Source organism: Aethalodelphis obliquidens, unplaced genomic scaffold, assembly GCF_003676395.1.
Source record: "Aethalodelphis obliquidens isolate GAN/ISIS:26980383/991018 unplaced genomic scaffold, ASM367639v1 scaffold51, whole genome shotgun sequence".
Taxonomy (NCBI): domain Eukaryota; kingdom Metazoa; phylum Chordata; class Mammalia; order Artiodactyla; family Delphinidae; genus Aethalodelphis; species Aethalodelphis obliquidens.
The window spans coordinates 3,533,707-3,557,839 of record NW_020837995.1 but is presented as its reverse complement, the minus strand read 5'-3'; the positions used below and the strand labels follow the sequence as shown (position 1 = coordinate 3,557,839).

General features: G+C 35.4%; 1 protein-coding gene across 10 annotated transcripts in view; it reads left to right on the top strand.

The window, feature by feature from the left end:
* DPH6 (diphthamine biosynthesis 6) overlaps nt 1-24,133 on the top strand; it is a 456,227-nt gene that overhangs the window by 86,327 nt on the left and 345,767 nt on the right. For all 10 annotated transcript variants that reach the window (XM_027083817.1, XM_027083818.1, XM_027083814.1 and 7 more), the window contains one exon: nt 19,782-19,855. In XM_027083817.1, coding sequence (XP_026939618.1) covers nt 19,782-19,855 — 74 coding nt within the window. The remainder of the gene's footprint in view (nt 1-19,781; nt 19,856-24,133) is intronic.

Here is a 24,133-nt window from a genome sequence, read left to right as displayed (position 1 = left end):
AGCTCTGTTTTTCTTTCTCAGGATTGCTTTGGCTATTTGGGGTCTTTTGTATTTCCATACAAATTGTGCAATTTTTTGTTCTAGTTCTGTGAAAAATGACATTGATAATTTGACAGGGATTGTATTGAATCTGTAGATTGCCTTGGGTAGTATAGTCATTTTGACAGTATTGATTCTTCCAAACCAAGGACATGGTATATCTTTCCATCTGTATAATCTTCGAGTTCTTTCATCAGCATCTTACAGTTTTCAGAGTACAGGTCTTTTGCCTTCTTAGGCAGGTTTATTCCTAGGTATTTTATTCTTTTTGAAGTGATGATAAATGGGATTGTTTCCTTTAATTCAGTTTTTCTTCTGTACGTTGAATATAATATATTGGGTTGGCCAAAAGGTTCATTAAGTTTTTTACATAAGATGGTTCTAGTAGTGCTTACTTAGCTGTCTTTAACATCATTCAAAACAATTTTGTTAGATTGTATTATGACAGCTGTCATATCAGTGTGCATTTAAAAAAAAACTTATCAAAATTGGCGAATCTTTGTGTAACCATTTTAATATTGAAGATAGAAGAAAAACAACATTTTCAGCATATCATGCTGTATTATTTCAAGAGAGGTAAAAATGCAACTGAAACACAAAGATTTGTGCAGTGTACGGAGAAGGTGCTGTGACTCATCGAACATGTCAAAAGTGTTTTGTGAAGTTTCATGCTGGAGATTTCTCACTGGACGATGCTCCACGGTCGAGTAGACAAGTTGAAGTTGATAGCTATCAAATCAAGACATTAATTGAGAACAATCAACGTTATACCACGTGGGAGATAGCTGACATACTCAAAATATCTAAAGCAAGTGATGAAAATCATTTGCACCAGCTTGGTCATGTTAATCGCTTTGATGTTTGGGTTCCATGTAAGTTAAGCGAAAAAAACCTTGTTGACCATATTTCCATGCGTGATTCTCTACTGAAATGTAATGAAAATATTCCATTTTAAAAACAAATTGTACATGGTTGATGAAAAGTGGATACTGTATAATGTGGAACAGAAGAGATCGTGGGGCAAGCGAAATGAACCACCACCAACCACACCCAAAGGCTGGTCTTCATCCAAAGAAGGTGATGTTGTGTATATGGTGGAATTGGAAGGGAGTCCTCTATTATGAGCTCCTTCTGGCAAACCAAACGATTAATTCCAACAAGCACTGCTCCCAGTTAGACCAACTGAAAGCAGCACTCGATGAAAAGTGTCCAGAACTAGTCAACAGAAAACACATAATCTTCCATCAAGATAACGCAAGACTGCATGTTTCTTTGATGACCAGGCAAAAACTGTTACAGCTTGGCTGGGAAGTTCTGAGTCATCTGCTGTATTTACCAGACATTGCACTTTGGATTTCCGTTTATTTCTGTCTTTACAAAATTCTCTTAATGGAAAAAATTTCAGTTCCCTGGAAGACTGTAAAAGGCACCTGGAACAGTTCTTCGCTCAAAAAGATAAAAAGTTTTGGGAAGATGGAATTATGAAGTTGCCTGAAAAATGGCAGAAGGGGCTTCCCTGGTGGCACAATGGTTGAGAGTCCGCCTGCCGATGCAGGGGACACAGGTTCGTGCCCCGGTCCGAGAAGATCCCAAATGCCACGGAGCGGCTGGGCCTGTGAGCCATGGCCGCTGAGCCTGCGCGTCCAGAGCCTGTGCTCCGCAACGGAAGAGGCCACAACGGTGAGAGGCCTGTGTACCGCAAAAAAAAAAAAAAAAAAAAAAAAAAAAAAGGCAGAAGGTAGTAAAACAAAAGGGTGAATACGTTGTTCAATAAAGTTCTTGGCAAAAATGAAAAATGTGTCTTTTAGTTTTACTTTAAAACTGAAGGAACTTTTTGGCCAACCCAATAGTAGCAATAAACTAAAATCATCAAGTAGAAATAGCCCAATCTTTGTGCTTCTGTGTAGACTTTTAAAAAACTAAGATTTTTAGATTGTGTGTACATTGATAGTGTTGTAGCTTTCTGGTATTTGAGAATTAAATATCTTTCCTAGCATTTATTTGTACTGATTTCTTTGATAACCTCCTTTGGAAAAATGAAGCCGTGTTTCATTTATTTATTTATTTGATTTATTTGGTTTATTTATTTGATTCAACACAGCAGGACCAAGTTACATTCTATATTCTCAGATCATCTGTTATTCCATCATCCTAACTTGATGCACAACCATATTTATTAGTTCAGCTGCTCAGTATCAGGATAATAGACACACCAAGTCTAAACTTCTTATTTACCAATGACGGACCTGAGATCTAGAGAAATTAGGAATCTTGGCTAATGACCCATAGTTAGTGATTATCAAAAATATATACCTGGTAAGATACTATTTCTATCTTAGGAACTCAACAGTTAGGAATATTTCTTACTTTTATAAATCATCTAATAATTTTTAAAATTAAAAAATACCTTTTATTAAAAATTAGTAAGCCTTCTCTTGTCCCAAATCTTTTCTTTTCACGTCTTATGCACCCTTGGTTGGTATTTGCAACGATGTTTTGCTGTTTTGTTTTTATAAGATTTTTTGTTTTGTTCTTTTCATTTACTGTTTTGTATTATTCATATATCTTTTTCTCCAGCTACGTGTAAGCTTGTTGAGGGCAGAGATGGTGGCTTACATTGCTTTTTAATATTCTTTCCAGGTTTCTTTTGGTTCATGTTATAATTTATTACTATTTTTGCTCTGCCACTCTTACCCCTCTTCTTGACTGTCTTTTTTATCCAGTATTTTCTGTGTTAATTTCAAGTTACTCTGATGAATTATGTGCAGAAATTAACACTATTAAAATGTTAACGTCTGCAATTCTGGCAAAATACAAAATGCTTCAAAGCAACATTAAAATTCCGTTTTTCATCAAATGCATCAAAAAATTTTGGTTTTCTGTAATTGACCTCAGAATATCAAAGACTTGAACTAAGAAATATATAATTCAGCTTAATCAACATGTCCCCAATAGCATTGCAGTCTCTTTAATTGTAACTGCGTGTCATCTTAGTCAATACTCGGTCTAGAAAGACCTTAACAGGTTTGGGATACTGGTTCTGATTAGGTTCTCCAGTTTTATGATTTCCAAGGGCCTTCGATTGCAGAGAGTTCAGGGAAACTAAATAAACATTGATGTTTATAGATTCTGAAACCATTGCTGATCTTAAGGTTTATTTCCATATCTGCCTTACAGCTGATACTGACCCTGAAACTAGAAAATCACACCACCAATTTCTTGGATGTATGTATGGAAAGAAGACTTATAAAAGACTGTTTCCATGTTTTGTTTAACTCTCATTCTCATCCTATCCCTATTCTATGCAATATTTAATGTTTGGCAGCTAGAACCAGGATAATATACTTTACTAAGTCTGTTGTTGCAGTACTTCATTATCTAGATGCAGGGATGAAGCTGGAAGGAGAGAGAAAATCAAGAATGGTGGTAGCTGTTTAAGTTTTTTCTCCCAAGTGTGAGCAGGTAGCATGAGGGGCAGTATTCTAACTACTCCCCTCATAGGACTGGGCCTTGATGTCCCAACTCTTGATATCAAAGATCTTCTGAATGAAGACCTTTATTATTTTATTTTTGCATTTATTTTTTATTTATGCATTCTCTTCTGATGCAGTTATGGAGCTAATATTCATTAATTAGAGAATTCTGGTGTATTGATGACTAATAACATTGAAAAAAATCTTTAATTATTTAACTCTACATTTATATAGTATTCCAGTATGGTTTGAGAGAAACCCTGTTTGGCTGGTGGTCAGCATTCTTTTTCCTCAGGGTTGCTAGAATGAATAACTAAAAGATGATCTACCAAGAAAAATTGGCAAATAGATCTGTGCTTTGACTTAATTAGCCTAACCATGTGCAGACCATTGGCGGGTTAACCTTAAAAGAATTCTGAAAACTACGGTCTCTGCCTTGAAACTATAATGGTATGTCTGTTGGTGGCTTTTTTTTTTTTTTTTTGAGTTTATCAAGGGCAAAGAAGAGTTAAGAATGTAACTGGTCTTCAGTATTTGCTTCTCCTTTGTGTAATTCCATATGTTTATGTGACAACATTCTGTTAGAGTTTTAAACCTAGTGACTCTATAGTTGTAACAGCACTTCAGGCAATAATATGTAGACCAAGGCTAATTGGAATTTTTCCCTTGAATTTTTCTCTCTCTTAAAGAGGGGAAAAAATTAACTTGGTTTGGAAATCAGTTTCCTGCCAAATTTGCTAAGGGCAAAAAGATTCAGAGGATTTTGCTGTTGAAGTTGCTCTTAATCTTGTTTATTTATTGAATAGGCAATGCATTCACCTGGTTCAAAATTCAGAATGTTCAAAATGTTCATGGGGACCTCCGATTTGTAGCCAAATGGGACAGAAATTGTGAGTAACCTGGGGACCTACTACTTGCGATTGGCATCTGAAGGAGGTGTGGGGGCAGTCTTGTAGGACTGAGCCCTTAACCTGTGGGATCTAATGCTATTTCCAGGCAGATAGTGTCAGAGTTGAGTTAAATTGTAGGACACTCCGCAGGTGTTGCAGAATTGCTTGATGTGGGACAACCCTCCCCTGACATTGTGTCAGAAGTGTTGTGAGTGTGGTAGTAGTGTGAGAGTAAAGGAGAAACACAGGAGGAACTGGGTTTTTTGTAACATAATGATTATGTTATTACTGATCAAAGCTTTTATTTTCATTTCCTTAATGAAAAGAAAACATAACGGAATGTTGGGAGACCTGAGTCCTTTTCCTGATAATGATTTATTTGGTGAACCTTATGTAAATCAAAGCACTTGCTTCATTTTTAAAGCTGGCACCGTGAGTTTTCTTTCCCAGGATTGTTACCAAACTTTATGTAAAAATGAGACAACTCCTGTTTGCTGAGTGACCTACATGGTGTTTATTAATTAGCATATATAAACATGGATTCTCTTTCTATTCCTGACTTCTGGCAAAGTATTCTGTAGTTGAAATTGATCATCTTAAAGACCATTCCTCCTAAATTTCTATTTTGGGTATAGTCAGTTAAAGTTGCTTCTCTCAATTTCGGGATTAGTATCTAAGAGAATCAAAAGAAAAGAACATTTCAAATAGAGCTGGTAGCCCACCGTTCTTAACCATTTATATGGTGATGCTGGAAACCACCAAAGTTTATGTTATATTACTATGTCTTATTTATTAAGGTTGATTATTCTAGCAAGCCTTTGCTAGACAGTAAGGTCATTAAGGTAAAGATGATGTCTGTATAATGTTTTATCTGTAGTGCAGAGCATGTAGGAACTCGATTATTTGTTGAATAATCTACTGAGTGAAAAAAAATAGTGTGTTGGGATTTGTCTCTTGCTGATTTTTAGACATTTTACTTTCATAAGTAGTTTTTTTCTTTTTAAAAACATTTTCTTAAATGATTACATACTGTTAAGGTCATTGTACAGGTCCTGGGCCTCTGCCTTCATATCTGTTTTTTTTGCTCCTTCCAGACCCTGCTTGGTATTCCAAGGGGACTTAGTGGGCTTAGATTCCAGAGCTCCCAGTAGCTGGCATTCCCTTAGATAGGAGCCACTGGGGAGATTAAGGTCAGAAGGAAGTGAGAAACCCTGGTTCTTCCCTTTTTCTCTGCCTAGGTGGATTTTGTGCTATGGCTGGCTTGCCTCTTGCTTAGCTCTTATTGGACAGGCCCACTGAGGTTCCAGCTTCCACCAGGTACTTGGTTCCTGGGCTCTGGAAAAGTCCTCCCTTGTCCCTTCAGCCTAGGGATAGTAACTGTTTTCTGCTATTGCTGGTTCCTGGGTTCTCTCGCAATGCTCTGTTTGGCTTCTCAGTTCTGTAACCTGTGTAATTAATTCCCTGTACCTTTCTTTAAATTCTCAGAGTGCTTTTTTTTTTTTTCTACTTGTACTTTGACTGATACAGTCATCAAAGGCTAATTTTATAAAGTATAACTTTAATATTGCTAAATAAATTAGTCATCCTTTTACTTTTGTCATTGTAGGATCTATAGAAATGACTGAATTCTCATGTACTTTTTTGATGATTGAATGTAAGACACTATACTGGGTGCCTGTGGATGCCAACAGAATCAAACAGAGTTTGTTGTTATTTTATATATATATATAAATGACATATGTAAAATGCCTCAAGAAGTGTACAGAGTAAGAGGTATAAAGGGGTGAAAGGCAGAAGAGATCACCTCTGATCAGAGGGATCAGGCAAGGCTTCATGGTTTGTGAAGAATGAGTAGGATTTCATTTAGTGGAGATTGGGGCTAGAGGATTGGTAGAAAATTGCAAATGGAAAGAAGAGTAGGATAGGAAATTAGTACATTCAGTCTAAATAGAAGATACATAAAGGATTTATGTAAATAAGTGTAGATTAGAGAGAGAAATGTATTTGGCTGATAGGGAAGTGTGAAGGGATTGCTTTTAGGAAGATAAATCTGTTAGTTGGATCAACTGGAGGGAGAAGAAATTAGAGGTAGAGAGAGCAGTGATGGCTCCATTGCTGTTATTCTAGGGAGAACTGAGAGGATCTGAACTAGTACTAACGCAGTGAAATGCCTAATTTGCCATACCTAGTGACGAGATATGGGGAATCTTTCTAGTCTCAATGTCTGTCTGGCTCCAGGTGAGCACCCACAGAGGGTGGAGAGTCTAAGGTCACTTGTACATTTTGAAGCTGGGTGATGTTAGTGACAAATACAGAGAAATGAGAACATAAAGGAGGTTAATGAGGAAATATTTGTATTGCTCTATGATTATTTGAGCACTTTTCCATATGTTATACTAGTTGCCTCACACAACCCTATGAACTAGATTACCATCTTTATTTTATGAAGAAACTATGCATATAAGAGTTGAGATTTGTACAAGATTTTGTTATTTGGTATGTTGTAAAGCTGAGTATTTTAACTCAGGTCTTCTCTTTTCCTGTTTTCTTTTTTTAATAATGGACTTTATTAGCTTCCTTGATCACATTTAAAATCATATATTCTTTTGACCATAAATCACAGCTTCTATAGTAACTATAATAAGGTTAATTTTGGACATGTTTTTAAAGGAAAGTTAGAAACTTTTAAAAAAGTTTTTCTTCTGAGAGTACAATTATTGAGGTAAAAGTAAGTTTTCTCATTTTGTTTTACTTTTTGGAGGATACTCGTACTTTTAGAGATTATGAAGCTACATACATTTTCTTATGGTCGTGTCATTCTTGACCTGGATAGCATTTCTGTATGTTAGTAGAAGTAAGACTGAACTCGGAAATGTTATTTCAAATTCTAATTTTCATGGTGGTGCCACCACTATGTTTTGTGAACTTGTAATACTAAACATTATGTATCCCTCCTTAATCCTACATTCTCTTCTAGCAATTGCACCATCTCTCTACAACAGATCTTTTTGGAATATTTATATATATTTATTTTCTTTCTCCTTGCCCATTCTATTATGCTGCTTCAACTTAGTTCCCATCAACAGCAATGCATTACAACTTCTCTTCTTAAGGTCAGTAACAACTAAATCCAGTGGACACATTTTATTCTTTTTCACTCCCAATCTTTGGGAACTTGTAAACTTTTCTTCTTTGACCTTGTCTTCTGTGATATCCTCCCCTCCTAGTTTTCCTTCTGTTTTTCTGTCCTTAGCTTTCTTTCAAGACCCTTCTTTCTCTACCCAATTTATAATGTTATAGTTCCTCGTGGTTCATTTTTCACCCTCTTTTAGTCTACACTTCCTTGCCGTTTGACCCCATCTCTTCTTATGGCTTCAGTTACCACCCAATTATATCTTTTTTTTTTGAGCTCCATACTCAACTGTCTACTGGACAACTCTCATTGAATGACCAAAGACACGTAAGGCTTAATGTCCAAAATAGTACTCATCATATTCCTCCCCAAATTTGTGTATTTCTTATAAAATTAGCGTCATTGCTCTCCATCAAGTGACCAAGCCAAAAACTTGAGAGCATTCTGGATTTCTTTCTCAGCCACATGCCACCAAAATCTGTTGATCTTTTCTTGTATCACAAATCTGCCTTTTCCTTGTCATCATCATAACCACTGTCTTACTTTAGACCTTCATCGTTTCTTACTTAGATATCTTTTGGGTTCCCTAAGTAGTCATTCTGCTTCTGTACACTTTTCTGATCAATATTCCTATGTAATAATTTAAAAATGCAAAGCCAATTGCACAACAGTGTTAATGTACTTAACATTCAGTGCTCAATTGGAAAGGTAATATTGTTAAAATGACCATACTACTCAAAGCAATTTATAGATTCAGTGCAATCCTATCAAAATTCCAGTGACATTTTTTATAGAAGTAATAAAAAAAACTCCTAAAATTTTTATGGAACCACAAAAAATCTCCAATATCCAAAGCAATCTTGAGAAAGAACAAAGATGGAGGCAAACTATATTACAAAGCTATAGTAATCAAAACAGTATGGTATTGACATAAAAATAGACACATGGATCAGTGGAACAGAATACAGAGCCCAGAAATAAACCCATGCATATATGGTCAATTAATTTTTGACAAAGGAGCCAAGAATATACAGTGGGCAAAGAATAGTCTCTTCAATAAATGGTGATGGGAAAACCAGTTAGCCACATACAAAAGAGTGAAACCGGATCCCTGTCTCACACCATAGATAAAAATCAACTCAAAATGGGTTAAAGGCCTGAATGTAAGATCTGAAACTTTTAAATTACTATGAAAACATAGGGGATAAACTCCTAGACATTGGTCTTGGCAATGATTTTTTGGACTTGACACTAAAAGCAAAGGCAACAAAAGCAAAAATAAACAAGTGGGACTACATAAAACTAAAAAGCTCTGTACAGCCTCAGAAACCATCAAGAAAATAAAAAGGCATTCTATGAAATGGGAAAAAATATATGCAAACTGCATGTATGATAAGGGGTTAACATCCAAAATATACAAGGAACTCAGACAACTCAATAACCAAAAAAAAAAAAAAAAAAAAGAAAAGAAAAGGGAAAAACCCAAGTAACTCAATTTAAAAAATGGGCAAAGGACCTGAATAGACATTTTTGCAAAGAAGACACATGAATGGTGAGTAGGTATGTGAAAAGGTACCCAAAATAACTAATTATCAGAGAAATACAAACCAAAACCACTATGAAATATTACTTCACACCTGTTAGGATGTCTGTTATCAAAAAGACAAAAGATAACAAATGCTGGCAAGGATGTGGAGAATAGGGAAACCTTTTACAGTGTTGATGGGAATGTAAGTTGGACAGCCACTAGGAAAAACAGTATGGAGGTATCTCAAGAAATTAAATATATAACTACCATATGATCCAGCCATCCCGCTTCTGGGCATATATACAAAGGAAGTGAAATCATTATCTCTGAAAGATATCTGTACTCTCATGTTCATTGCAGCTTTATTCAGAATAACCAAGGTATGGAAACAACCTAAGTATTGTTGATAGATGAATGGATAAAGAAAGTATGATATATGTACATAATGGAATATTATTCAGCCTTAGAAAAAGAAGGAAATCCTGACATTTTGCAACAACATGGATGAACTTGGAAGGCGTGCTAAATGCTAAATGAAATAAGCCAGATAAAGACAACAAGTGCTGCATGGTATCACTTATATGTGGAATCTAAAAAACAAAGGTTTTTTTAAGATGAACTCATAGAAACAGAGAGTGGAAAGGTGGCTGCCAAAGGGTGGGTGATGTGGGAAACAGGGACAGGTTGGCAAAAGGGTGCAAACTTTCAGTTATAATATGAATAAGGTCAGAGGATTTAATATATAACATGGTGGCTATAGTTGATAATACTGTATTGTAAAGTTGAAGTTTGCTTTGAGAGTAGGATTTAAATATTCTCACCAAAATGAAAAGAAAGAAAGAAAAAAGTTAAATATGTGAGGTGATAGATGTGTTAAGTCAGAATCCTTTCACAATAATATGGATCATCATGTTGAACATTTTAAGTATCTTACAATTTTACCTGTCAGTTATTCCTCAATAAAGCTGGAATAATTAAAAAACATGTAAAATATAATAATCCCCATTTATATAAGTTGCATTTTAAAAGTTATCTCTAATCAAAGGAAGTTTTCTTAAGAGCATAGAAAATGAGTTCAGAAAGCAGCTTTTAAACAGATTAAACACCTTCTACCAAACTTGTTTAGAAATGAATACTTCTTGATTCTTTATTCTTCCAACAAAGATGAACAATTTAATCCTTTATTTATTTATGTATGTTGTTGTTAGAGTTTCACAGAAGTCCTCAAAATGTTACTTTTCTTGTTAGCAAGATGAATATTCTTGGGAAACTAAAGGAAAAATAATAAATAATTGTAGTTCTAGACTTCTGTTCAGTTTCATTTCAGGTTGAATTTGGTCTAGGATGACCAGCAATCTCTAAGTCCATTGAGGTTGGAACACACCACACTCTCTGTAGCAAACGACTGACTTATTACAAACTAGGAGTGTCATACTGTTGCAACTCAGATGGAGACTCAAAAGTAAAAGAATACACATTCGTTTTAAAATGGAAATAAATGACAAATGATTATGATTTTCTGCAGTTTCTTTGTCATTTAATTTCCAGCCTTAACAAACAAATTTTTCCCTATTTAACTGAGAAAGTTCACAAAGGGAAACAGTAATGCTACAAATTAGTGACCTGTCATGAACTCACTGTTTAATGGAAGAACTCCAGATGGTGATCGTTTCCCATTTTGGAAATATTTTATATTGATGATGCTAAGAAAAACAATAACAAGTCAAACAAAAATTTTAGTCAGACGCCTGAATATATCACTTGGAAATTCTCAGTGTTACTTTCAGAATTATTTCATATAAAAGAATATTCATTTCTGTGGTTATTTTTACTAACCTGGACTGGTCTAATTCTACTAAAGTGAAGAATTAGAAGTTTAAGGAAAAATCATCTAGTGCTTTACTGGCCACATAAATTTCTTGTTTAGTTATCCAGTCCCCAGAATATCATTGACATTCACAAATGTTTCTTATTTAATAATGTCATGCTGCCATAAGTCCAAGTATCGCCACTCAGAGCTATAATGCAAGTGTGCTTCTTTAATGAATGGTTCATATTAAAAATGTTAGAATGCCTTTCAGATGAAAAACATTTTGAATTCAGCAGTTCATTTTTTTCTCAACAGGCAGGAACTCATTAACAGAATAATACTGGTAACTGAGGCATTTTTCAAAGGAAATAATATCCCCAATAAATGCAAGCTGCATATCTTCTCATCTTTGGAATAAGTAGGCCTAGTTTTCATCTGTAAAAAGGGACAGCTTGTTTTCATCACGTTGCACATTTTAAACATCTTACAATTTTATTTGTCAATTATACTCAATAGAGCTGGAATTGTTTAAAAAACATAAAAAATAATAATCCTCATTTATATAAGCTGTAATTTAAAAGTTGTTTAAAAAGTTTATGTTGTTGGCTTTGTGAATCAACTCTTCATTATGAAAATAAGTGAATATTGAGTGAATAAATCTAATTTGGGTCTAAATTTCTTGTAATTATTGCTATTACCATATGACTGAATGCCTTCATCATCCCAATCTCTATATTGGGTGCCCTTTAACTGTTATATGGTAGAGTTTTGCGTGAGGACACATCAAGTACATTTCAGAGTGGAAGCCTGTTTCTATCCTTGTGTTCCTGATACCTTAGGGTATTGATTTTAAGAGAAGTCAATAAGATTTAGTAGTTAATAAGGCTTTAGGACTAGGTTATAAACTTATATGGGCAGGCCCTCATAATCTGATGCAGCTCCCTGCCTGGTGCAAAGGCTTGGACTTCTAGGGCCAGGCCTGGGCTGGGCTCACAGGAGCTTCGTGGAGCCCTCAGGGCAGCTGTCCACCCAGCAGAGGACTCTGGCTTTCTGAGGATCTAGGCCCAGGCCAAAAGCAGTGAGCATCCCAGGAGCCACAGAAGAAAGGTGCCAGGCTGGCACAGGACCCTCCCCATGGCCTTGACAGATAGACATGGTCATATATTTTTGATGATTATTGATTGCTGTTTTCTATGGAAGATGGAACCACACAATCGGATACCAAATGGAGATAAACGATTAGTATTATGTAGATTGGTTAGCTAATAAATTGTATGTATTTCTTTTTAGATCCAGATTTATTTCTTTGAAGAAAAAATACTTGGTGGATTTTGTACATAAATGCAATATGAAGGAGGGTAGAGGAAGACAGTAGAAGGAGCTGTTATCTATTTTCTTATGGTCAAGGACAAAGAATCAACATTTTTGACTGTTGAGTATTTGCAGTATAATTTTTTTTTAAGAAGTATTTTCTAATATCATTCCCCCAGCAAGAATTCTTTCCTTTGTGGTCCATTATGCTCTATATGGACTAATGTCACTTATTTTACTTAATTTCTTAATGTGTCCATTCTGCCACATCCCTCACCACTAGATTTTAACTTCTTAAGGTTAGCAACTGTGCTGTTTTCAAATGTGTTTCATCCTTCCTAGTATAGGACCTGTCACAATAGGCCTTTATAAATTACTGTATAATAAATACATGAATAATTTTGTCTGCTAGCTTACCAGCACATAGGATAAGAGATGAGTATGTGCAATGCATATGTGGATTTTAATAACTTTCACCCTAATTGAAAAGTAGTACACGTGTTGTAAAATACTTGAGGAAGTATAAAGTTGGAAATGAAATAGGAAAAATGAATTACTATTCAGAAGTAAGCATTATACAATTTGGTCTATTTCTGGTCTCCAGAAGTTAAAATGTATTCTGAGAAGCATGGTTGACCTTGGATTCTTAAATAGAGTGTTGATATATTGATATATTTGCTCTTTCTGAATAAATCCTTGGTATAACTGCCCTTTTGCACACAAGTAGGTGTAGAAATAGTAATAATGAAGTTGTGTTTTGTACCAGTTTCTGAGTATGTGTCTGTTTTTGCAAGTGAACTCTCTATTGTTATGATTGGTGAGGTAGGTCAGTAGCTGCCTGGACTAGCTCCCCAGCAGTCTTGCAGGTGTGTTTCACATTGACAGAATTGGGAAAAAAGAGTGATCTAAGCAACAAATAAACTTGTGATGTCTGCTTAGCTAATCTGATCATTGTATTTACAACTATTACATAGCATTTACATTGTATTAGGTATTTTCAGTAATCTAGAGAAGATTTAAAGTATGTGAGAGAATGTGCATATGTTATGTGCAAATACTACACCATTTTATGTAAAAGGCTTGAGCATCCTTGGATTCTGGCATCCACAGTGGGATCCTGGAACCAATCCCTGTGGATACGAAGGGACAACTGTACTCTGATGCTCAAGAGAGAATAGAGAAAGATGGGGGTGCTGTCAGCATGTAGGAGAACTTGAAGCCACAGGAGCAAACAAGAACCTCAAGAAGCAGGACATAGAGTGAGAAGAGGGCTCAGTATATGACCCTGAGGGTTCAGTGACTTGTAAGAAGAGAGGGGAAGAGAAGGAAAATTCAGTAAAGATGTTGAGAAAGAGTGGCCGTGATAATGAGACACAACAATGGTGTGTGCATAGAAACAGAATTTTGATGAAAGAGTAAGATAAAGTAACAATATTACCAAGTTCCTATTATATGCCAAGATTTGTGCTAGGGGCTTTGTATATATTATCTCAGTTATTCCTTATAACAATCCAAAATATTATTAACCTTATTTAATATGTGAGAACACAGACATTAACCTATTCAGGTTGTCATAGCTGGTAAGTAGAATAACCAGCCTTTAAGGCCTGTCTGCCAACCATACTTGTGTTCTTTCTTGTATACATAGTACCAAATTCTGTAGAAAGTTCAACAGAACCACTGTATTTTACAATATTTTACAATTAGGAAATTGGTTATGACCACTGAGGGGAAAGTTGTCGATGTTTAATGAAAGCAAGAACACAACACTTGACACATATTATTGCCAAATTCTTCAACGAATAAATTTCAGACCCTCAGTAAAATAAATATGGTTAATCAATTAATGAGTATCTATTGCTAAATTCAACACAATTCAGAGAATTTGGAGAGTTGAACACGTATTAAATTATATTCCTGTCATAAAGTAGTTAAGAACAAAGAAGGCAAAAATAAAAATTAGTAATGTCAGTAATAGAGAAGTTAGAGACAAGGGCCTGGGCCCTAAATAGTCTGGCACATTACTAAGCCACAGGGACTCCCAGACACAAGTGGAAACTGTTTAGCTGAGACCATTATCACTATTGATGATGGATGTGTAAGTTCAACTCAGGAAATATTAAAATCAACAGTAGCATCACTGAGTACCAGAAACAGCAGCACATAATGTCATTAATCATTTATATTCGTTACTAACCTCAACCCTGCTCCAAGGTAGATAAACATTATAAGGGTTGCTAAGAAATTTTAACAAAATTCTGTGCACACACCATTACTCTATCCCGGTGGTGTCTCTTATTATCCTGGCCACTCTTTCTCAGTGTCTTCACTGAATTTTCCTTCTCCTTCTTTTCTTACAAGTCACTGCACCCTCAGGGTCATACATTGAGCCCTCTTTTCACCCTCTTCTCACTCTATGTCCTGCTTCTTGAGGTTCTTGTTTGCTCCTGTGGCTTCCAGTTCTCTTACATGCTGACAGCACCCCCATCTTTCTCCATACTCTCTTGAGCACCAGAGTATAGTCATCCCTCGGTATCCACAGGGGATTGGTTCCAGGACCCCATTGTGGATACCAAAATCTGAGGATGCCCAAGTGTCTTATATAAAATGGCACAGTACTTGCGTATAACCTATGCACATTCTACCATACTTTAAATCCTTTCTAGATTACTTATAATACCTAATACAATGTAAATGCTCTATAAATAGTTGCCAGTGTGTGACAAATTCAAGTTTTGCTTTTTGAAACTTTCTAGAAAATTTTTTAAAAAATATTTTTGATCCACTGTTGGTTGAATCCATGTATGCAGAACCCATGGATATGGAGGGATGACTGTACTCAATATACCTAATGGTCTTATCTACTTTGGATACCTAGCGAACAAATTGAACACAACACGTACGTTGCTAAATAAACTCAGTATTTTCTTTTAAGACCTATATTTCCTTTCTCAGTTAATAGTCACTTAAATTACAGTCATTGGCCCCATGCTTCATGTGTGCTTCTTGTCACTGTTCACAAGTCCTACTAATTTTGTCTCTAAATCATTTTTGGAGTTTGTCCTCTTATCTCCATTCTTCAGTTCTTTCAGATTAGGCTCCTTCTTCTGTTTCTCTACTCTCTAGTCAATCCTTCACACTGTCGCCACGTTTATCTTTTTATTTATAAATATCATATCTCACTTGTTAAATTCTTTAGTGACTCAAGAAAAGTGAAAACATATATTAACACAAAGCCATAAAGTAACATTCATAGCTTTATTCATAAGAACCTTAAACTCAAATATCTGTCAACAAGTGAATGGATAAACAAACGTGGCATATCCATACAATGGATTAAAATGGAATCGAAGGAATGAACTATGGGTACACATACAACATGGATGAACCTCAAAATCACACTGAGTGAAAGAAGCTAGAAACAAAGAATACGTATTGTAGGACGCTATTTATATAACATTACAGAAAATGTAAACTAATGTATACTGACATAAAACAGATCAGTAATTGTATAAAGCCAGGAGTAAAGGGGAAGGGCTGGGCTGCAAAGAGGCACAAGGTATCTTTTGGGAGTAATTAGTAATCTTGATTGTGGTGGCAGTTTCACTGGGGTGTGGGTTTGTCAGAACTCACTGAATTGTGCACTTTAAATAGATGCAGTTTATTGTATGTGAATTGTACCGCAGGAGTTGGTCAGAAAAAATTTTCTACAGGGAAGGGTTCTCTGTTACCTTCAGGATGCAAGCCACATTTCTGACCAATCTGATCCCAATTTGCTTTTCCATCCTTTTTCCTTCCACTTCTTGATGTGTGCTTTCAGCTCCAGCTACCCCACACTGCTGACCGCCTCCTAATATGCCAAACACTTTATTTTGTTGCCTTGGTTCATATTCTTCACTCTGTCTGAATTGTTCCCTACTACCTTTCTTTCCTTTCTCAACAAAATCAAATATATCCTTGATGAGTAGGCCCTGAAGTCTACTTCTGTGAAACCTTCCCCAACTTTTTGCTTTCATATCACTTTCTTTATTACTTAGTTTTGGTGCCTTAATCTCCCAACAGTAGAGCTAATCTTATTTATTAAACTGGTACATAGTATGGACATATAAAACATTTTTGGTTACATGTTTTAATATTAGGTGAACCATTAAAGAATGATGACATGACAATTAGCATTATTGTTAGAAGAGGTTACATGGCTGGTTAAGCTTGGAAATATTACTTTGGTGAGTACTGTGGTATAGCTCTCCAGACTAGAGACTTGATTTTGACAATGTACCAAGAAGTTATCAGTCTCTTTAGTATAGACAAATACAGACCAAATTCATTTAAGACTAATGTATAGGCTTGAATGCCAGTTTGTTGATTTATAATGTAGACCATTTTTGTTGAGTGGATGAGAATGCTTGTTTTTATGGATTAGCATAATCTTTCTGGGTTTGACAGTAACAAGGCAACCTAAGGTTGCTTAGTGGGCATGGGATTGATCATGGGAAGTTGGTTCGAATCTGGTCAAATTTCTGGGTCTCAGATTCTATATTAACTGTTTTCTGCAGCACATTTATTTATTTGTTTGTTTGTTTTAAAATATTTATTTGTTTTGGCTGCACAGGGTCTTAGTTGTGGCACACGGGATCTTCACTGTGGCATGCCTGTGGGATCTAGTTCCCTAACTAAGGATTGAACCTGGGCCCCCTGCTTGGGAGCGTGGAGTCTTACCCACTGGACCACCAAGGAAGTCCCTGCAGCACATTTATTTTTATTTCAGTTATGTCACAGGGTGATTTATTTGGCTATGTCTTTATGCTGCCTCGGTATAACACCTTTTATTCTGGTAGTCTGGTAGCTCAGGTGGGACCTGAGCTTAGCTTTGTATTTTCTGCAGAGTAGATTGACTGTGTGATAGATTTTTATCTTTTATAGGTCTCACTTCAAAATTAGTAGTATGTTCTGAATGATTAAGGATTCAACAGAAGTCTTACTTATCCTTGGATTATTCAGGGCTCACTAGGTTGGAAACATTTGTGACTGGACTGTAGAGTTGGTTGTCAAGGGTTATGTATTAGTCAGAGTTCTCCAGAGAAACAGGACCAACAGGATATATAAAGATATATAGAAAGAGATTTATTTTGAGGGATTAACTTATCTGATTATGGAAGCTAAGAAGTCCCATGCTCTCCATTTGCAGGCTGGACACCTAAAAAGCTGGTAGTATATAGTTCCAGTCTAAACCCAAAAGCCTGAGAATAAGGGGGCCAGTGTTGTAAATTCCACTCTGAGTCCAAAGGCCCAAGAACCAGGAACACTGTTGTCTGAGGACAGAAGAAAATGGATGTCCCAGCTCAAGCAGAGAGTAAATGTGCCCCTCCTCTATCTTTTTGTTCTATTCAGGTCCTCAACAGGTTGGATGATGCTCACCTGCGTTGGTTAGGGCAATCTTTTTTACCCAGTCTACGAATTCAAATCGTAATCTCTTCCAGAAACTTCCTCAGAGAAATAATGTTTTACCAGCAATGGGTACCCCTTAGCCTAGTCAAGTTGATACATAAAATTAACTATCATGGGTTAGTAAGCTAGTTAAAAAGTGATAATGAGCAAGAGATAAAGCCCAGGAATGAAGGGCTTTGTTGGTCAAGTTAGGCCTTTATCTAGTTGTAGTGGTGGTGGTGGTCAGTAGTAGTAATAGTAGAAGTAGTAACAGAAGTAGTTATAAAAGAAGTATTATTGATAACAAAGATTATGATAATGACAGAAGAAAATATTTACTGAGTGCTCACTAGATGCTAGTCACTGTTACTTATCTGTATTATATTACTCAGTGTTCACAATGCATGTAGACTAAGAAGAATTAAATAATTATTTTAGGGTTGTAGTGAACATTAAATGAGAATTATAGAACATTAACACATTTTAAGTGGAGAGTAAATGCCAATTATTATTTTAACAGTGGCTTGACTTAGTTTAGAAAGAAAAACACCAATGACTTGTGTTTGTTTTCATGATCTATAGAGAAACACACACACACACACACACACACACACACACACATACTATTCAGTACCTTATATTTTCTTTTGGCAGTTAAACAATATATGGTAAAAAGAATATAACTAAAATTTTGATTTTTGATAACATTATTCACTACTCTATGATCCTATGCCATATTTGCATTTAATGAGGATCACTATGCCATGCTTTTTTCTAGTAATACAATGACTTTTATGAAAAGAAAATGGCTAGGAAGGTTAGAGAAAGGTTACAAGCAAATGTTCTCACAAAGTTGCTGAAATAGGAAGGCAAAGGAAATAGCTCTTTTCCTGGAATCCTTATCTAATAGAAAGAATCATTTTATTTTGGGGAGGTTTGGGAAGATGTTTCTCTGTCATTTTAGAGGGGAAATTTTAAATTGGCTTTATCTTCAAAGACATGAGAGATTCCTGTTGTGCATTTTTGTTTATTTATTATGGCATCATTTTAGGACATTTCGGGGTTATTTTAGAATGTCTCCAAGTATTACATTTATTTTTATGTGAAACACTATTGTTCTTTTTTGTAGGTTTCCAAGTTTGGAAAGACCAGTGTTAATAATGAAGTCATCTCTCTGAAGTAGTTTTCTTCTGTACTCCATAAGCTAGGATGACTTTTCTTTTATGCCTATTCAGAGAATTTCTATTCAGTTTGTTATTAGTAATCACCCCCCAGTCACTTTCTTCATATCTGTTTTCTAGATAACATTTCCCTAGTTTATACCTGTGTTGTGTGTGATTCTTCCTTAAGGGTATTGTTTTATTCTTCTTTGCATTAAATCTCATCTTAGACCTGTCCTTTCAAATCCCCAGGTTGTCCATATCCATCCAGGTACTTGATTGATTTTCTTTTCTTTTTAATCCATCCTAGCTTTGTATCATCTGTAGACTTGATCATATTTGAATTTTCATTCTCCTCCATGTCATTAATGGCTATGTTGGGTAGACTAGTCCTCATCCCTGGGGGACTCTGCTGGATATACTGCTAGATGTTCTCAGCTCTACTGATAATAATTCATTGCTTCCTTCTCATCCTAGATTTCTTTATCCACTATTCTGTACTGTTATACAGGCAATGCCTCTATCATCTCTGCTTCCTGGATGCTCCTATGTCAATCATTTTAAGATACGGATTAAAATCATTGTATTCCTTTGTCTACTTATACCGTTGCTTAATTTTTTTAAAAAAAGTTACTCAACCTGGGAATACATTGTCCTTAAATAGAAATTTCTTGGAAATTTCTATCAAACATCAGTGAATCTTTAAAAATATATCAAGTGAGAAAACATTTTGGAAGTGCTTCCTTTATCTTCTCCATGGAAAATGGTCTCCAGTTATTTGGATTTTAGGTAAAAAGAATAATTATTTCCCCCCAGAGCTGAGAGGGTGACTTAAATATATATATTTTTAATATACTTTCTTTATCTCTGAATGTGGATTGCATTTCCAGTAAGTTATTCTGTTTCAAGGTGGTCTTCTAAATGAAACACGTTTCATTTATAATTTTTAAAAAATGATACAGAGCCACATGTTATTTATTTTTTAATCATATTTTTTTCTTTATTTTCAGGAAAAAGAAGAAGTAGAGGGAATATCAGTAGGTGCTATACTCTCTGACTATCAGCATGTTCGAGTAGAAAATGTGTAAGAAAATGTTAATTTGTCCTATATTTTTAAAGTTTATGTATTTTAAGAATGTGAATAAATAAAAAATCAATATGGGATTGACATATATATACACTAATATGTATAAAATAGATAAATAATGAGAACCTGCTTTATAGCCCAGGGAACTCCATTTTGCTGTACAGTAGAAACTAATACAACATTGTAAAACAACTATACCCCAATAATAAATAAATAGATAATTGTATCCAAATAATAAATAGATACGGTATTCTACATGCCCCATGAAACTAAATGTATTGCCCTAAGTAACAAAAGTTGCACTTTCACTTTTTTTCTATCCTTGTATCAACACATGAGAAAACTTACTTACTTACCATAAGGAAAAATAAATTATTTATAATAAAAAATTGAAACAGATTTTTTTGAAGTCAAAGTATTATTTTCAATTTTTCCTTATTTGAATTAGTACACCCTTTTAATATCTTATCATCATTTGTAATAAAAGTGCAGTAATATTTTTTAAAAAATGTATTAAGAAATCTCTTCTTTGGTCCTTAGAATTCAGTTCTTGACTAAAAATATTCATGAGGTTGAAATACTTCTATAAAAAGCCATTCAACTTTAAAGGAATTTTTAGATTGTTGCTCCTCCCATCTCCCCCACCTCCCAAGCAATGTAGTACTAGTAAAACATTGTCTGTACAGGTACCGAAATAGTCAACTCCTTTGATCTACTCAAAAAACATAAGGTCAGATGAAAATAATGATTATAAGGGCTCCCCTGGTGGCACAGTGTTTGAGAATCTGCCTGCTAATGCAGGGGACACGGGTTCGAGCCCCCGTCTGGGAGGATCCCACATGCCCCGGAGCAGCTAGGCCCGTGAGCCACAACTACTGAGCCTGCGCGTCTGGAGCCTGTGCTCCGCAACAAGAGAGGCCGCGATAGTGAGAGGCCCGCGCACCGTGATGAAGAGTGGCCTCCTCTTGCCACAGCTAGAGAAAGCCCTCGCACAGAAACGAAGACCCAACACAGCAAAAATAAATTAATTAATAAACTCCTACCCCCAACATCTTTAAAAATAATAATAATGATTATTAAACGTTGGCTTGGCAAAACACCCACAAATGAATTTAATTTTCATTTTTAATTTATTCGGATAAATAAAGTATTGTGTAGAGACTTTACATGTCATTATATTAGCAAAACAGAAAATAAGGACTTCACTATTAATCTTGAGCACAGTTCGACGTAGAAATAAATGATTTTGCCATTTAAAAGGGTAAATGAGAATAAGATAAGGGCTGTATTTATGTAATAGTTTCATGTTCTTGACAAAGAAACATTCATATTGACTATCTCATTAAAAACTTGCATATTAATAGACTTGAAAACTTGTTTTATTTTTTATTTTATTTATTTTCTCTCTAATTCCACAATGAATTTAAGGCAGTTAAATATATAGAATTTTAAAAGTAAGTGAAGGGAAAGCAGGGCAAAGAATAAATAAACAAAAAGAAGTATGATGATCTCATATTTGGGGGACTATCAGGATCTCTGGAGAATGGAGAGTGGAGGTGGAAGTGGGGGAGGAGGTCAAACGTGTATTTGGAAAAAGTTTTCCTTACATTCTGTCTGCCTACATTTGAGAACAGCTGATTTATAGATGGAAATGGATTGCATATCCCTTAGCCATATGTTAAAAATAATATTATTCTCATCAAGTTTTAAGTCATGTTCTCTGAGAATTATTTTGTTTAAAAATCTTTATTTTTGAATAAGTTCAAACCTACATGGTTCACTGGGTAGCCAAGCTGCAGATAGGGCTGACATCTATTTATGAAAGCTTTAAGGAGCTGAATGAAAATGTGCTCCTGAGGTGAAGCTGCCTTATAGCAATATCTAAATGGGAGAAGGGCCCATTGATTACTCAAGCTATTTCTCAAAATGCAGTCTCAGGTGCACTTCAACACATGGTTTAAGATGCCCAGATTATATACCATAAAGCACATCTGTAATAATCCTTGAAAATTGTAAAGCAGTGTTATTGGGAGTCTGTTGGTCTACAAACTCAGTTTTGAATTAGCTGATCTTCAATTTGTAGTTAGTGTTGCATCATTATATTTTCAAGGTATGAAGCACTTAATAGATGTCACAAGCTCAAATACAATAGTGATTTACAGAGGAAGCTTATTTCAGCCATGATTTTTTTTTTTTTTTTTTGCGGTACGCAGGCCTCTCACTGTTGTGGCCTCTCCCATTGCAGAGCACAGGCTCCGGACGCGCAGGCTCAGCGGCCATGGCTCACGGGCCCAGCCGCTCCACGGCATGTGGGATCTTCCCGGACCGGGGCACAAACCTGTGTCCCCTGCATCGGCAGGTGGACTCTCAACCACTGCGCCACCAGGGAAGCCCCAGCCATGATATTTTAAACTGTTAAAAGAATTTAAATAGGTAAAGAAGTATGACTTAAGTCTAAAAACAGCCAAAAGATCAGGGATACCGAAGAAACAATCAAGAATTTTGCAATAAGGCCTGGAAGGAATAAAATTTTTTTTCAAAACAAACAAAAAAAAACCTTTTAGCTGAAAAAGGTGGAGAGAAGTTTGATTAGTAGGCATTAAAGATTGGTGATAGGACAGCAAAATCTAATGCTTGTGTTACATGGAGAGTTACAGTTTTATTATTTTTGTATTTATTAACTGCCTCCACATTGCTTTAGGTGCTCAGGACATTTTACAAAGGTAAATTATATACTGATAAAAGTCTCTACATTCAGGAAGATTTTGATTTCTTTGAAGGTCAGGGTATATGTGCATGAAAAAAAGAGTGATATTTCTAAGACCATATATGAGTAAATGACTAAACGTGTGGTACATTTAATAGGTAGTGGGATTATCTGAGAAAGAGTTCAGTGTGTGCTGGAGTAGTCAGCCAGGAAACCTTACTGACACTAGGGATGATGGGGTTTAGAGATATGTTTTTTTAATTTGAAATCTGATCTCAGCCACTTACTCTGTGACTTGAGCAAGGCACTTGGCTCTGACTACCATTTACTGAAGACCTATTTTATCCAGGTATTGTACTACATTTTTTATCTACATTACTTTTAATCGATTAATCAATTTATCTACATTAATTTTAATCAATGGGTCCTCCCTGAGAAAGTGACATTTAAGCAAAGGCATAAAGCAAGGGAGGAAGGTAGGGAACATGGCAAGTGTGTTAGGCAAGCGTGAGCAGGCCAGGGGTGGCAGGTTGGAGTGAGAGGAGAGAAGTGGGAGATGAGGTATGAGAGCCAACCAGGGTGAGATCCATGTAGGTCTAATTTACTAGGAGTAATGGGGAGAGTTCTGAGCAGAGAAATCCCATGATCCGTTTATGTTTTAAAAGGGTCACACTGGCTACTATATTGAAAACTGATTTTAAAAGGGCAAGAATGGAAATGGGAAGAAGTTAGGAGAGATACTGGTGGCTCAGACCAGCATGTTAGCAGTGGTATTGGTGAGGAGTGGTCATATTCTGCATTGTGGTAGATTGGATGTGGAATGTGAAGAAAAGAGGAATAATGAATGACTTCACTTTCTAATATTTTAATCTTCTCAAGAACTTTGGAAGGAAATATTTTTGTCCGTATGTATGAACTGGGAAACTAAAAGCCTGGAGCTTAGCTCTGACTTGTCAAAGTCATGCAGCTAGTGAGTGTAGAAGAAGGTTTCAAACTCAGATTTGTCTGGAATCCAAAATCTGCATTGTTTCTACAGCAACATAATGTAAAATATGTAGTACAATACCTGCAGCATAGTAGGTATTCAATGAATGTACTTTTTGTTCTTACTATTTTCTTTTCACTCAGTCGAATTCTTTTTTTTTTGCTGTCATTATGATTATGCTTTTTCTTAATTCTTTTTGTTTGTATTAACATATCTTTATTTTACCTTCTCTTTTTTTATTGAAGTATAGTTGATTTACAATAGTATGTTAGTTTCAGGTGTACAGCAAAGTGATTCAGGTATATATTTTTTTCAGATCCTTTTCCATTATAGGTTATTACAAGATATTGAATATAGTTCCCTGTACTATACAGTAAACCCTTGTTTATCTATTTTATGTATAGTAATTTTTATCTGTTAACTCCCATACTTCTAATTTATCCCTCCTCCTCTCAGAGTCAAATTCTTAAAAAAAATTTCAGAGTTATTAGATAAGAATAATTCATATAACCATAGGTATTATAAATGTAATCAATATATAATTATTTTATTAGGATAAATGTATTTTCCTGTGCGTCACAAT